Raw genomic sequence first — 16692 nt, forward strand, 5'->3', positions numbered from 1 at the left:
GACCCTTGGACCCAGAAACCGCTGGCCAGCCGCCACCCTCTACCTAGACTCAGCTGTGCCCAACTGCACCGGATGTTTCTTACATCTCCGATCTAATAGCCAACCATCCCTAAATCCCAGCTTTGTTCTGAATCCTAATCCTGTGTTCCTCCTTCTACTCTTTCACCCCTCTGTCCCGATGTTTTCAAATTCCTTTTCCCTTGTTTTCCTGGCTTAGTGCTTCTCAGAAACCAGACAGAAGAGAGTCTGCTGCCTAAAATAGACGTTTAACTACAATATGTAAGTATTCATTTGACTTAACCATGGTACTGCGGAACCGTGGTACTGCGGAGATACATAATCCTGTAATTCTCATTCCTCTAATACTAATATTTAGCACCTCCCCCACCCAGGGTTGTTAGAGGAGGTTTAAATAAAATAGACTGTAAAAGTGATTGGAAAGCCGCAAAGGATTGTACAAGTATTACCCTAACAAATTATTATCACTGATAAAAATAAGCCCCTTTCTGGGTGTCTTTTGTTCAAAGCCCTCTAATAGTATTAGTGGGTGTAGAGTGATGATGTTAAGAACAGGCTACCCCAAAATATGGTACCTTGGCATATTGAATGCTTTTACAGAGCTTGAGAAAGAGGTAGAAGCATGAAAGTCACTCTGACCTTCCCCCACCGTTCTCTGAAACAGGTCTTGTGACCCTTGTGTGAGAGGTGCACTCTTTTATCTCCAAAGACAAAGGGATGGCAAGAACAAACAGGCCTTTAAGTTTCCCCCAGTTTACTATGCTTACCTCATATTCCTTGGCCTATCATATTCCTCCTTGATGTCCACTCTTCATCAAAAATAGAGTAAGAGGGAGGCCTGAGTGGCTCAGTCGGTTGGGCTTCTGATTTTGGTTCAGGTCATGATCTCACAGTCTGTGGGTTTGAGCCCCATGTCCAGCTCTGTGCTGACAGCTCAGAGCCTGGAGCCTGCTTTGGATTCTGTGTGTGTGTCTCTCTGCCTCTCCCCTGCTCTCACTCTCTCTCTCTCTCTCTCTCTCTCTCTCTCTCTCTCTCTCAAAAATAAACATTTAAAAATGTTTTTTAATAAAATAAAAAATAAATAGCACAAGAATGCACATGTCTAACTGTTTCTTCGGGTCTTCATTTTCTTATGAAGGCTCCCTGTTACGTAAAAATTAAATAAATTAGTATACTTTTCTCTGTCTCAAAATAAATAAATAAACTTAAATTTTTTTTTAAACCTTGAAAGGGATCTTGAGATAAAATGTTCAAGCTCTGCTGATTTAATGTAAAAAAACTTTGAGATTTTAAGTTTTTCTCACTCTTAGGGTCTCTGGCTGGTTCTGACGCTTAAACTGACAAAGACAGATTAACAGGAGACCCAGTGGGAGAGGTTGAGGAGGGAAGCAGAGAGAGAGGGGTACAAAGGATCTGAAGAGGGCTCTCTGCTGAAGTCTCAAACTTACGAACCATGAGATCATGACCTGAGCTGAAAGAGGTAAGCAACCGACGGAGCCACCCAGGTGCCCCATATTTTAGATATTTTTTAAGAAACTCTACTCCCAATGACTCCAAGATCAAGAGTCACATGCTCCACTGACTGAGGCAGGTAGGCACCCCACATCAAGACTGCTTTATATTACTAAAAACTATTGAAAACCCCAAATAGCTTTCACTTATCTAGCTTATATCCAAAGAGATTTACTGTATTAGAAATTACAACTAAAAAATTGTTAAATATTGACTTCTAAAACATTTAAAAACAACACTAATAAGGGGCACCTGTGTGGCTCAGTCAGTTACGCATCCAACTTAGGTTCAAGTCATGATCTCACACAGTCATGCTGGGCATGGAGCCTACTTAAGGTTCTCTCTTTCAAAAAAGCAACAACAATAATAAATTGATTATAAACCAACATTAGAGCAATGAGGTCATTACATACCATGAAACCTCTGGAAACCTCCATTGTACATTCCTGAAGTAAGAATGAAAAAGGCATATATTGTCTATATATTATTATAAAAATAGTTGGAAATCACAGATCCTCTAAAGGGACACTTTGAGAGCTGCTGGATTTAATAATGGCATTAAATCAATATTAATTTCCTGATTTGTATGTAAGAGAACATCCTTGTTTATAGAAAATACACACTGAAGTATTTGGAGATAAAGGTATATCATACCAGCAATTGACTCTCAAATGTTTGGAGAAAACTAATATATACAGAGAGAATAAAGAAAGAGTGATAAAGCAACTGAAGTACAATGTTGATAACTTGGAAAGGAGGGGAAGAAAAGAGTGCTTTTTTGTAAGTTGGAAATTATTTCAAAATAAAAGGTTTTAGAGGTGCCTTGCTGTCTCAGTCAGAGGAGAATGCAACTCTTGATCTCAGAGTTGTGAGTTCGAGCCCCAAGTGGGGTGTAAAGATTACTTAAAATCTGAAGGGGCACCTGGGTGGCTCAGTCAGTTAACCACCTGACTCGTGGTTTGCATAACTTCAGGCTATGCACTAAGTGGAGACCGCTCACGATTTTCTCCCTCCCTCTCTACCCCTCCCTTGCTTGCTCTCTCTAGCTCTCTCAAAAAATAAAAATAAATTTTAAAAACTTTAACAAATAAATAATAAGATCTTTATAAATAAATAAAGGTTTCAGGGGCACCTGTGTGGCTCAGTCAGTAAAGCGTCTGACTCTTGGTTTCAATCTCCTTATTCGTGGGTTTGAGCCCCACATTGGGCTCCATGCTGACAGTGCAGAACCTGCTTAGGATTCTCTTTCCCTCTCTCTGCCCCTCCCCCTCCTTCTCTCTCAAAATAAATAAACTTTAAAAAAGATTTTAAAAACATACCAAAACACCTGGGTTCTTTTTTATATTTATTGAACTCAAAAAAAGTCAACATCAGAGGCAGAAATATCTAGCAGCATCTCTTTCGGGGGCCTCCTCCCCTCTGCACACATTCTTTGACTTCTCAATTATCATTCTCCTGGGAGTTCCATCCTTTCCTGAACTTCCCCCATCTCCAACTTCTGGTTGTGACAAGCCCCTGAAGGATGGGCCCTGTGCTCCCTGGCTTTCTCTCTATTCTCATCTTTCTCATCTCATCTTTCACCTTCATGCTACTGACTCTCACATTTTCATTGCCACTCCAGACATTTCCTGTGAGCATCTGCTTCCAAAGACCCTCTTCACATCTCCAGTTCCATGAATCACAGATGTCACAAAGTGAATAGATTTTAAATGGAATTCAGGACTTACGCCCCTGTTGTATAATAAAGACTTTGTTCTGAGTTTCTGGCATAGAGCTGCTATAATCCTCTGAATTCCCCAAGTGATGGGAGTGTGTTTGTTATTCATACCCCTTGATCACACCTGACTTTGTGCTATTCAGCCAGTTCAGGACAGGAGCTGGTCACGAGAATGACCCATTTTGGGAGTCATTGTGGCAAATTATCAAACCTGAGGGAGTATAGAAACACCCAAATTTGTAAACAGTTGGTCAGAAGTACAGGTGGCTTGGGGACCCCTAAAGTGCATCTGGCAGGTGAAGTAAGAGCAGCCTTGTTAATGGGTCTGGGCAGGGTCTGGGCAAAGTCTGGGTGGTTAGTGCCAGGACTGAACTGCAGTACACTAGTTGGTGTTATACTAATTCCCCAAAAGGAAAAATGAGATAAAAAGAGAGAGGGAGATAAATGATAAGAGACTTTTAAATACAGAGAACAAACTGAGGGTTGCTGTAGGGAGTATTGGGTGGTGGGTGGGCTAAATGGGTGAGGGGCATTGAGGAAGGCACTTGTTGGGATGGGCACTGGGTGTTGTATGTAGGTGATGGATCCCTAAATTCTTCTCCTGAAATCATTATTACACTATATGTTAACCAATTTGGATTTAAATAAAATTTAAAAATTAAAAAAAATAAAAACAAAAACGCACTTGTTTGTATCCAAACTTTTGCGGCATGACTGTGATCTCCTGTGTGTAGAGGTGGAGTCTCTTTTCCCAGATCCTGAAATTAGACCAATCAGGTGACCCAATTTTAGCCACAGAATATAACAGAAGTAATGGCACCATTCTGAAGCCTAGCGTCAAGAAACCTTGAAAGGTGAGACATCCAGAGTAGCAGAGGAAGGAACTTGATGGACTCCTTCCCAGTAAAACATCACTTTAACTGGTGAAAATTAAAAATCAATTATTTAACGTCTCTGAGAATTGTCCATACAATTTCATTCATATGCAGGATTTAAGAAACAAAACAAATGGGCAAAGTGGGGAGAGGGAAGGTAGAGCGCTGGTTACACAGGTGACAGGGATTCAACACCATATTTGATTGTGATGCAACACTATATTGTAGGGGCACCTGGGTGGCTCAGTTGGTTAAGCAGCACTATATTGTACACCTGAAGCTAATACTACACTGTATGTTAACTGGAACTTAAATAAAAACTTAAAAAAACAAAAACAAAGAATAACTCCTCAAGCCCTCCATACTCCACCACCTGGGCCATCGCTATCTAAATAAATGATTCCACTGTTTACTTGAGCCATAAGTGATTCATAATTGCTCTCTTTCCCTCTCCCCATGTTACTAGTCTGTCAGTAAATCTTCTGACTCTCCAAAACATACCTGCAAGTGTCCTCTTCTCTCCACTACCATGTCATCCAGTAACTTGCTCCCCGTAATTTCTCACCTGGATTTCTACCACAGCTCTCTCACTTTTCTCCCTGCCCATCTCCAACCCATTCTCCACACAGAGACAAAAATGATGTTCCTAGAGTATAAAATCTTCACTTTCCAGACTCTAGTCTTCTTTGGATTTCTCAAACAAATCCATTTGTTCCTACCTCAGGACTTCAGCATCTGCTGGGCCTCCATATGGAATATTCTTCCTCCATTCTCTGTACATCTTGCCCCTCTCCTTTAAGTTTTTAGCTCAAACCTTCTCCTCAGACAGATCTTCTCTGATGAGACAAAAGTATTCCTTTTCCCTGTGATCCCGCATCATGATCCCATGGTTTTTCCCTCATATTCTGACAACTATCAATTACTCTAGCGCCTATTAAGCTGTGTTCTGTTCATGTCTCTCATGCTTACCCTTGTATCCTAAGCATCTAACAGTACTCAGAGCTCAGATAATATTGTTCAATGAATAAATGTTGTGTGAATGTGACTTTTTGGTTAAGTGTGTCACAGACTTACAGCATGACTGTGGATGTTCTAGGCATTCTATCCATACACAATGTCCAGAGTTACAGGAGACCATCTCTTCCTAGTGCTTCCTCTGAAGCTAGGACATCTTTCCCAGAAGCCCCTCCCACTTGGCTAGCCAGTATGAGATCACATGACCATGCTTAACCCAGTCACTGGAAGGGAGCTAGGACATGCCCGCCCCCCACACATGATTGGCTCAGACAAGAGGTTCTTTCCTGGGGACATCCAGCCCTCCAAGGGTTTACTGGAGATGTGTGTAAGGAGGGGGTTTGGAGCTGTCCCAATGTATGGACTTTGTTACTGGCATTTAGTGACCAGAGAATTTGAAATGCTAAGGCTTTCGCAACACCTGGGGCAGCTGACAAATTGGACTGTCCCATCATGGTGCCAGCAGTCCCTCTTTGGGGAACACTAATGTGCACCAACCAGGATCTGCCCTCCAGGACTGGGTCAGTCCCCCTAAAGAACAAGATGGTGTGGATTCATGGGTCTGTAAGCAGGAATGGAGGCAGTGGATGTTGGGTAGGCAGTCAGTGTCTACCAAAAGGTCATGTTCAGCTCGATGCCATGTTGCCCATGTTATTGAAGAGGCTTCTGCCTGAATGTTTTCAGTTATCTCCTTAAATTCTTGAATACGGGATTGCTGGATCAAAGGATATGCATTTTGATACACTGCTGAAGTGCACTGCTGAGGTATGTTAACACCAATGTAAGCCCTATTTCAGAAGATAGGCAAGCTCCATGGGACAAACAACTCCCTGGGGTATGACACTGAAGAGAGCTAAGCAGCCCACAGGACTATAGGAGGGGGACTGAACTTTCAAGAAGGAAGGTGTTCACACTTGATTCTCAGGACCACTTAAGACATATTTTACTCCCTATAATGGTAGCATGTGTACAAAGCACTGTCTCATTGGAAGTCATAATCCTGTCAGCAAACAGCGTAGATATTATGATTATGTCTCTTCATCAAAAGGGACTGGCACACAGAAAATTAGTGGAGATTTTTCTGTCACGGAATGTGAGATTCAATTTTTTAAAATGAATTAATGGGGAGATGGGATCTGCTAGAGTTGTATCAACTGTAACAGAGCCCCACATAACAGTGACTTAAACATCACAGGAGTTCATTCTTTTTTCACATAAAATACGGGACTGTTATGGTCCTCCACAGAGCCAGAGAAAAAAATTCCTTTCGTTTCATTGTGGTGTCGTTTTTTTAAGATTTTCATTGTTAAGTAATCTCTACACCCAATGTGGGGGTCTAGCTCACAACCCTGAGATTTGCACAAGCTACCGACTGAGCCAGGTAGGCGCCCCTTGTTTTGCTGTTCTACCATTCTTTAGGAGTTGTCTTTATCTGAATGGTCTACTCAAATGGCTCAGGCCCATCTCCCTGCTCCTCCAGTGGGAGGGGCCTCAAGAAGGGTAGCACATGCCCGGGAAAGGGCTCATGGCTCACTTGCACCCTGTTACAGATGGGGCCACTTTCCTTTCGAAGTGGCCATAGATTTTGGCAAATACTCCTGTGGAAGAAAAAGTCAACAGTCTCTGCCACAAATTCTAAATAGAAGTACTTTTCTGAAGACATTGTGTTAATGAACTGTCCATTTCCAACCATTTTACATAGAAGATATTATTGACCTGATATAAACCCAAGACAAAGACATAACTGTTCATCCCAGAACCTGTGAGTTGTGCACTGAATAATTATTTTTACATTCCTCTAGGGTGGTGACTATAGTAGGTACTCTATGGACATGATATGAATAGGTGAATGAATAAATGAAGAAAGTGTAAGTGAAAAATGAACTGGAGAGCTTCTGCTTCTGACTTAGTTGTGCTATGGAAGATGTCTTTTGTGTAATAGTAATATCTGGATATGATACATTTTAGTAATTAGAAATACATGTAATACTAAAAATTCCCTTTGCATATTCAGCCTTTCTCTAATGATACAGGATGCTGCTATGTCCCAGATCACCAACCACCATTCTATTAGATAGCATGTAATATAGCCAATGGATAGAATATGTGGCCAAGTTGCTAATTATCCTAAATTCACTGAACTTTTTTTTAAGTAGGTTCCACACCCAGCACAGGGCTTAACATGGGGCTCAAACTCACAACCCTGAGATCAGGACCTGAGCTGAGATCAAGAGTCAGATGCTTAACTGACTGAGCCACCCAGGTGCCCTTGGACTTCTGTTTTTAATAGAACCCTGATCGGGGGTGCCTGGGTGGCTCAGGTGGTTAAATGTCTGACTTTGGCTCAGGTTCTGATCTCATGGTTTATGGGTTCAGCTCCACGTGGGGCTCTGTGCTGATAGCTCAGAGCCTGGAACCTGCTTCAGATTCTGTGTCTCTCCCTCCCCCACTTGTACTCTGTCTCTCTCTCTTTCTCAAAAATAAATAAGCATTAAAAAAAATTTGGAACCCTGTTGGTAGTTTTTCATTTGTGATCTGGCTCTGAGAATAGCATAAAACTGGGTATGCTGGTAACTTTAGCTTTCTGGCATTTGGATTCTAGAAAAGTTAAGTTTTCAGTGCTTCTTTTCAAAGCTTATAATCAATAACTCCCTCTCTGCTTTATGAGAGAGAAGGTTGGTATAATGTCAAAAGCTTAAATGTTGGTGCCAGAAAACCGTTGCTTTCTGTCCCAGCGCTGTCCCTTTCTGTGTGACCTGAGGAAATACAGTTTAACCTCTTTTGGCCTCAGTCTTCTTATCTGCAAAGTGAGGATAATATCTTATCTGGGTTGGAGGAGAAGTAAACATAATACAGGAGATCTCAGAAAATGATCTTGAAGCAAATAACCTAAGCATATGTTTACAATTACATATATCTATCATATCTGTCTGGGCTATATTTGTCATTTTGGAAATGATGATAGATCATGTAATTCATCTTAAAAGGCTAATTCAGTGCTTAAGATTCTCTCTCTCTCTCTCTTCCTCTGCCCCTCTCCCCAGCTTGCATTCTTTCTTTCTAAAAAGAAAGGAAAGAAAAAGAAAGTTTGAATAAAAAGTCTACTTCAGACAAGATCGGGCACGTTCAGGGTGGTATGGCCGTAGAGAAAAGTCTACTTCAGGGTAAAACAGAGCTCTCCCCAGTGTTTAAAGCCCAGCACTTTGAATGCTAGAGCGCTCTGGGGTACAGTATCCCCCAAAAAGCATATTTTTTAGCTCCAAAAGGTAGATCTCGATGGCTTAGGAAAACCTTAACTGTTGCTTCTTTGACTTCTGCCACTTAGACATTTTTCTGGTTCCATCAGTACACAATTGGATATGATTTTCTTCTCTGAAAATAGACAAAGTCCAGGAGAGTCTCATGTTCTTTTAAATGTATGCTGAATCTGTGACAGAAAAAATACAAAAACATGGCAAGACAGCCCTCTGATATGCTATCACCAGAAAGAACCTGTTAGAAATAAGCTCATCAACCAAATCAAACGAGGGACTCGGAGCCTGGGAGCACAGTGAAGCGAGCCTTTAATCAACGTTCTTGCAAGAGTGGGTATCTTATGGACAGGCATACTCGGGGCAGTTACAGCAGACAATTTCTCTCCTAGTGTGCAAGTCCCTCCCCTGGAACTTCATTGGCTGAGTCCTACAGAGATTACAGCCTTACCCAGAATTCATCTATGCCCTTGTAAGGCAAAACGTAGTCTGATTGGAACAAATGTACATTCCTGAGGATGAGATTTTCAGTCCCTCCTCCCTTTGTTCTTTGGTGCATGCTCATTGCAAAGCCAGCAAAAATAAACCCCAAAAATGGAGAGGGGAAGAACCAGGAAGTGAAGTGTCTAAAGATTTGGGACTCCTTTGGTGGTGGGGGGGAGGGAGTGTCATACATATTTCCAATAGGTTGTAAACCTATTATTAATTAGCATAGCTTTTATTTGGTATTTCTGAAAATGAATCATCTCCCTTACTTCTTTCTTCGCCCTGCCTATCTGATCCCTTCCATGAAATCCACTCAAAATACTTCCTTACCTTGGCTGTGACCCTCAACTCACCAGTGGTGTTTAGTGAGGCAGTAGTTCCCAGGAGGACTGGAAACAGCCACTGAGTCTGGACACTGCCCATGACTGAGTGCTGTCAGGATGCTATAAAGAAAAATTATCCAGTACTTGGAGTATCAGGCGAAAGGAAAATACCAAATGCTTTTTTTTATTTTTAACTTTTTAAAAATGTTTATTTATTTGTGAGAGAGAGATGTAGAGTATGAGCAGGGAAGGAGCAGAGAGAAATGGAGACAGAGATTCCAAAGTGGGCTCCAGGCTTTGAGCTGTCAACACAGAGCCCTACATGGGGCTCAAACTCACAATTGGTGAGATCATGCCCTGAGCCAAAGTAAGACACTCAACTGATTGAGACACCCAGGCGCCCCTAGCAAGTGCTTTTAATGTCATCTTGGATCACTGTGTTTAACAAGCTGTGATTTGGAATAAGAAATATATATTTGGTCTTCCTTTATTCAGGCGAGAAGGACCTGGGCTGCGACTGGCATCTGGTGGGGAAGTGACAGTCTTGCAGAACTGAGCCCTTGATCTGTATATTCTGATGCTCTCTCTGTGTAAACAGTGTCAGAATGGAGTTGAACTGTGGGATCCCCAGCTAGTGTCTGAGAATTGCTTTGGTGTGGGGAACTCCTCCACCCCTTGCTAACGCATAGTTGGAATTGGGTCCCACTCAAAGATTTTTTTTACAGGGTCATTCAAAGATTCCTTGATTATCTAGGGGAAGGTTTGACCCATCATTTACCTGGGATTAAAAAGTTGGGTTTTGTGAAGTTACACAGCAACTTACAGAATTTTGGCCAATGAGGATAACAGTGATTCCTGCCTAATAAACAAACAAACAAAACCCCTAAGCATAGGTATTTACCACCCTGTAGAATATTAACCAGAAATATTATTCTAACATTTCTTTCTCCAATGCCTAAATCATCCCTGTTCTCCTATTCTCTTTGAACTAGCTTTATCCACTACTGGTTTTTTCATTGATGAGTTGAACAAGTCTTTGATATTTACTCATCTGATTTTATATTAGATTCATGTTTTCAACTTTTTGAAGTGTGTATATATGTATTTTTTTAAGATTTTATTTTTAAGTAATCTCTAAACCCAAAGTGGGGCTTGAACTCATAACCCCAAGATCAAGAGTAGTGGGCTCCACCATCTGAGCCAGCCAGGTGCCTCGTGAAAAATCTATTTTGACAATCTTGAACTTTATAATGGCCATCCTTCCATATCTAGATGGACTTTGCATGGGTAGTGTGCCCAGGATCCCCAGGACCACCCCCAAATTTGGTGATTCCCTAGCAGGACTTCCAGGACTCAGCAGATAGTCATACTCATGGCTATGACTTATTACAGTGAAAAGATAAAAAGCAGAATCTGCAAAGGAGAAAGGCACATGGGGCAAAGTGTAGAGGGAACCAGGCACAGGCTTCCAGACTTCTTCCAGTAGTTTCCAATGCTTGATTACTCTGGCATCATGTGACATTTCTAAAGTGTTTACCAGAGGGGCACCTGCATGGCTCAGCTGGTTAAATGTCTGACAACATCGGCTCAGGTCATTACCTCACGGTTCGTGATTTCGAACGCCCCATCAGGCTCTGTGCTGACAGCTCACAGCTTAGAGCCTGGATCTTACATCAGATTCTGTCTCTGTCTCTCTGCCTCTGCCCTGCTCAAGTTCTCTCTCTCAAATATAAATAATATTAAAAATATTTAAAAAAAATAAAGTGTTTACCAGGAAGCTCATTAGAGATTCAGTGCCCACAGCTTTGACTGGTGACTGTTTATGTAGATACCTTCTTTCGAGGTGCTTTTAGGCAAATAGGCTTGAGAAACAGAATGTGGAAAGGGCCCACAGCGCCCACCTGGCCGAATACAGACAGGCCCATCAGGTGACCCGCCTCAAAATATCCATAGGCCCTAACTGACCAATGGACTACTTACAAGTAGGCACAGTTATCAGAAAAGGGAGAATCCCATACATCACACCTTCTCCTCTTTCCCCCTTTAACAGCCCTAACTCACTGCCTCATTGCAGACAGCCTCTCTTCTGCTGTCCAGCCCACCACTCCCTTGTGCTGTATTCAATAAACTTCTATCGCCTTTGTTCTCCCTCAGGTGAACCCTTTCACCTCGAGCATCACCGGCTTCCACCTGATCATTATCCCACATTTGGGGGCACCCATCCAATCAGGAGACTCCCTTCTAGATACCACACTTCCGTCTAGCATGCACCAAATTTACAAATTCTCAAATGAAAGCAAGGTATTCCGCAAAGAACCATATTGTTTGCACAGTTTAGCGACAGGGGGCCGCTCTTATCAGTAGAAACTCCGAGGAAATCCACGTTCCTGGATGCCAGCTGAGGACCCACCTGGCTGGCCAGCCTTTTTAAGGATAGCCGTGTAGGCCTACTCTCTCAACTCTTCTGCACAGCTACGTTACAAGCTTATAAAGGACACAGAGTAAAGGCCTCGGGGACTCCAAGGCACATTGCAAAGTTGTCACCCCACATCTGTTCTCCCTTTCTACCTCAGCATCAGGAGAGTGATATGTCCAGTTAAACAAGTGCACCACCAACTCCCCGACTCCCATCAGCTTAGGGCGGCCAATAAGACATAAGGGAAAGTTGTCAGGTGGAACTAAATGAAGGCTCAGTAAGAGATGGTAGACAGCGTGTCCCTTGCACGGCTCCATTTCCTCCTGTCCAGGAGTGTGGAGTCTTCAGCACCATCCTGTGAAGGGTCCTGGATAACTCCATGCATCCCCTCTACCGGCCCTGGACAGTCTACTGCTCCGATGAGAACAAACCCTTATGAATGAAAGCTGCTGTAGTCAGGCCATGGTTACTAGCAGCAACAAGCAATCCCCACTTTATATAAAACATATCTTTAAAAAAAAAAGAGAAGTTATTCACTCAATACTGAAAGACCTCTGAATTTAAGGAAACTTGTTCCCCATCCTGCAAACTGTTCTTCAACAGGCAGTTCCCAACTTGTGAACACATTTAAATTGCATTTGCAACGTGGATGTTTGGAATTCTGAAAACGTTTTCTCAGAGAAACATTATAAATTATACTGAGTTGTTAGATAAGTCCATAATAGTCTATTTAGGCCACAATTTGACTAAACTATAGGAATCACTGTAGTTCCAGGCTATTTGGAGCCACAATTTGTTGTGTTTTACTGGTTGGTTAGAAATAAGTGTTGTGGAGGAAGAACAGGGCCTTACCACAATCAACTGGGGTTGAAGTGTTTTAAACAAGAAAATGTAAGCAGATATATCTGCCATCTATCTATCTATGATAGCGTTAAAACATGCTTTTGAGTAGAGCTGACACTATAAATCTTCTCATGTGTAAACACAAACTTCCACTTTGATGATACTAGGAGCCAGGTCTCCACAAAGCATAATTTATAAAGAGAGAAATCAGAGGGGTACTGGTAGCTGACATAATGGAAGGGAAGAGCCAGAAACCTTAGGGCTGTTAAAAAAAAATTCAATTACTCTTGTTAAAACACAGCAAGGCAGACATTTTCAGGGCAGGGAGAGAAAATTCAGGGCTCAACTTTGAATACAGCATGGGCAAGTGAAACTTTACAGTCAAGGAGCAGAATGGGAGTCAGGGGATGGAAAATTACCAGGAGGAAACACTAGGAACAAGGAGGTTCTAGTTGGTTAAGCTGATCCAATGGGATCCTTGCTGAAGACAAGCAGGGCTGATCAGGCATCACCAGGTGGTGGAGGATGTGGAACCTGATCAGATATCAAGGTGATCAGGAACCAAGCATGGAGAATTCCAGTTAAAATGACTTAAGGTTCTTGCTAGATTTTACAAGGAAATGCACAGAGGGGTCTTGGAGAAGTTTCAGGAGCCCGACTAAAATTTTGTCAAGCAAAGAATCTTTGTCAGGACCTGCAAAGAGGACACTGATGAGAAGCCAGATATTTAGCCTCACAGAAACTGGAAAGATGTCAGTAACTGGAAGAGCAGGAACACTGGAGGCAGAGGCGGAGAGGGTGCTGAAAACAGGATGTAGGGGTCTGTACAAGCAGCTGGACCCCGGCGTGCCCACCACCACTCCAGAGCCAGTAATCTCCCTCCCCTTTACTCATGAGAGCTGAGGTTTCTGCTTGGGGATGCTCATGGTGGCAGCCAGAGGACGGAGCATTGGATTACATGAAAATATATATTCCGAACAAGTACCCCAAGCTCCTCCCCCATCCAGCTCCCAGAATTCCTACAGCCAGGTGTCTACCTGCAGGTGGGAGATTAGAGGAAATTCCTCCAGGAAAAATGATCTACATGCAGATGCTGGCTTTTTGGCACCTCCCAACAGAAGTCTGGCTTGCGGGGTGCCTGGGTGGCTCAGTGGGTTAAGCCTCTGACTTCGGCTCAGGTCACGATCTTGAAGTTCATGGATTTGAGCCCCATGTCAAGCTCCGTGCTAACAGCTCAGAGCCTGCCTGTCTCTCTCAAAAATAAATATATATTTTTTAAAAAGTCTGGCTTGCTGCTTGGAGTGGACATTTGTCATGGTATTTGCCTACCCAGCATTTTTTGAACATCCTTCTTATATCTGGAGAACTTCCCTCTGTAAAAAAAATTTTTTTAATATTTATTTTGAGTGAGAGATAGCACACAAGTGGGGAAAGGGCAGAGAGAGGAGGGAGAGGTAGAGAGGGGGGCGGAGAGAGAGAGAGAAGGGGAGGGAGAGAGAGAATCTGAAGCAGGCTCTAGGCTGAGAGCTCAGGGCAGAGCCCAACATGGGGCTCCATCTCACAACTGCAAGATCATAACCTGAGCCCATACCAAGAGTTGGATGCTTAACTGGCTGAGCCACCCAAGTGCCTCTAAACCCTAATTTATAGCATACTTACCAAGTACTCAATAGTACCCAAGGGGCTTCTCTAAATCCCAGACTGAATGTAGGTAGAGATTTGCTGAATATAACCTTAGCAACATGAAAGAAATCTAAAGTTACATGAACTAGTTTCAGAAAAAAGAACTTATGGAAACTCGATGTGAAATTTCACTTTAACTTTCATTCATGTATTGAAGGACACCTCTTATGCAAGTTTACTTTTCTTCAAGGAAATATTTGTTGCATATTACCAGTGATTATATTTCACAGCAAAAATAAATTAAATGGATACACTTCACAAACAAGCTGGAAATTAAGGTATCCATCAAATGCATATGCTGAACCCAGTCCCGGTTTTCAGCTTTCAGCAGTTAATCAGGATTCTGGTCCAGGACCACCAGTCCATGATTTCAAAAAGTTGAGTATCCTGTCAGTGACTGGAACAAAATCTTCTTTATACGTGACAATTGTTTCCACATAAAACCCTTTCGGGGGCTCGAGCATTTCATTTCTTGCAACATCCTTTTGCTCCACTTCATTGCCTTTCAAAAAAAATGGAACACCTGAATGATGAACTTTTAACTTAAGACAGCAGTCCTTAAAATTATTAGTCAAGTCTCAGAAATCAAATAAACTGAGGTGAAAACTACCCCGGCCCCCATCAGATTCCTGACACGTATTTCCTTTCTGTAAAGGGGAAAAATAAATACGACATGAGCACTACAGACTGCAATGTTTTCAAATGCTCAATACTGGACACGTGTACTGTCAGGCTATTACCTAACAGCTGTACCCAGATATACTTAACATATTTGAAATGTACCACTGAATGGCTTTTAGTGTATTCAGATCTGTGCAACGAGTGCTGCAACTTCAGAACGCTTTCATCCACAAAAAGAAACCCTATTCTTTTTAGTAAGCTCCGCCCAAACTCCTTCCCTTCAGCCTCAGGCAACCAGAAAATGTTACAGGTATCTATAGATTTCCAGCATATTTCTGAAGGCTCAGATTTCCTTTTCCGCCCAGTAACTGGAAAGATTTTAGTACTCGGCTGGCGGGGGTGCTGAAGTGTTTGCTCGCCAACTGCGACGGGGGCTAATGGAACCGGGGTACCACCCCTTTAAACCACCGTCCGGGGTCTTTGACATTCCCTTTGGAGCTTTATACAGAATCTTCAAATTCTGAGTGTAAAAACGGCCTCCTTCAACAAACAAGACGTAGGAGGAGGATTTAAAAAGTAGTTCCGGGTAGATTCCATTATAACGAATGGCTCTAAGCAATCTTTCCCACTGGTTAAGCAGAAGAAACCCGGTGCTTGCGGCACAGCTGAACCCCTTATATAACCCCTTGGGGACGCCTCACCGCAGGCTGCCGGAGGACCGTACCTGGTACTTCGCTCTTTTTCCGGCCTAAAAAAATCAAGGACCCCAGCATGGTCCAAGCGCCCAGCGCATAGACCATGGACATCCGCCGGTACCAAGCGGAGGCCTGGTCCGGTCGCATGGCGGTGCTCGGAGAAGATTTTGATCCTGGGAAGCCGGGGCGGAGGCGGACCTTCCAGTCGGTACGTCACAGCCCCCGCCACCGCCTCCAATGGACAGACCACTCTGGGAGGCCGCTTCCTGCGTTGGCCCCGATGCATCCTGGGGCGTGTAGTCCCGAAAGTCGCGCCGGGGCTTGCCCTCTGAGTGGTAGGGTAGACGCGGCTTGCTGTGCTGCGCACCCACTGCCTCGCATACCACGTGATGGGAACCAAATGACAATTTCTCTGAGCAGACTTCTTGCGTGGAAAATTTAACACCTGCCTTACGCAGGATTCAGATGGTATTCGTAAAGATTAATTCCACTCCACCAGCTCTCAGATATGTGGTAATACCGGTCTTCCTACTCAACTCTTCTCCATTTTCCTTTCTGGAGGGTCCCCCTTCGTCAAAGCTAATCCCTCCACTGGGTCTGAGTCCTATTTTTTTTTTTTTTTATTAAGTAGGTTCCACGCCCAACGTGGGGCTTGAACTCAGGACCCTGGCGCCCCTGGGTCCTATTCTCTACAGCCTCCTCAGAGGCCTTTCCCATCAATTACACTACCCACATCTCAAAAACAAAACAATGTCCACCTTCAACTTTTCTCTTATCCATACGTTTCCTCAAAGCATAATCTACCCCCACTCCAACAGATCAAACAACGTGAGAGCAAAACTGATATGCTTAGCACAGAGTGGGCATTCAGTAAATTGCCATATCCAGGGGTGCCTGGGAGGCTCAGCTGGTTGAGCGTCTGACGTTGCCTCAGGTCATGATCTCCTGGGTCGTGGGTTTGAGCCCCACATCGGGCTCTGTACTGACTGCTAGTTCAGAGCCTGGAGCCTGCTTCAGATTTTTTGTGTGTGTCTCTCTCTGCCCCTCCCCTATTCATGCTCTGTCTCTCAAAAATAAATAAATGTAAAAAAAAAATTTTTTTAAATAACCATATCCAGTAACTACTTTTCAGCCATAGTCAAATTTGCCTTCTAAATCCACTGACCCCACCTGCTCCTTTCATGGCTTCAAAAACATTATCTTCTTTAGTATCTTCGTATCTTTTATGGATCTTCTTC

The 16692-nt window shown here is 43.1% G+C and overlaps 2 protein-coding genes across 3 annotated transcripts in view; both read right to left on the reverse strand.

Annotated features, from left to right (window-relative positions):
* DTD1 (D-aminoacyl-tRNA deacylase 1) overlaps nt 1-5289 on the reverse strand; it is a 185305-nt gene extending 180016 nt beyond the window's left edge. The window contains exons 1-3 of one of the 2 annotated variants that reach the window (XM_029919123.1): nt 5197-5213; nt 3933-4005; nt 1944-1976 (exon numbers count right to left, since the gene is read on the reverse strand). In XM_029919123.1, coding sequence (XP_029774983.1) covers nt 1944-1974 — 31 coding nt within the window. In that variant the 5' untranslated portion in view covers nt 1975-1976; nt 3933-4005; nt 5197-5213. Of the gene's footprint in view, nt 1-1943; nt 1977-3932; nt 4006-5196 lie in introns of both variants that reach the window. The other variant, XM_029919121.1, reaches the window with a different exon arrangement.
* An 8968-nt stretch (nt 5290-14257) lies between these two features.
* Nucleotides 14258-15774, reverse strand: SMIM26 (small integral membrane protein 26). The gene is made up of 2 exons (XM_029919124.1): nt 15484-15774; nt 14258-14640 (listed from the first exon to the last, which is right to left on the reverse strand). Exons 1-2 carry the CDS (start codon nt 15599-15601, stop codon nt 14474-14476), a joined length of 285 nt encoding a protein of 94 aa, XP_029774984.1. The 5' UTR covers nt 15602-15774; the 3' UTR covers nt 14258-14473.
* Between the last annotated feature and the right edge of the window lie 918 nt (nt 15775-16692).

The sequence above is a fragment of the Suricata suricatta genome, chromosome 12 (assembly GCF_006229205.1).
Source record: "Suricata suricatta isolate VVHF042 chromosome 12, meerkat_22Aug2017_6uvM2_HiC, whole genome shotgun sequence".
In the NCBI taxonomy this organism is placed as follows: Eukaryota; Metazoa; Chordata; class Mammalia; order Carnivora; family Herpestidae; genus Suricata; species Suricata suricatta.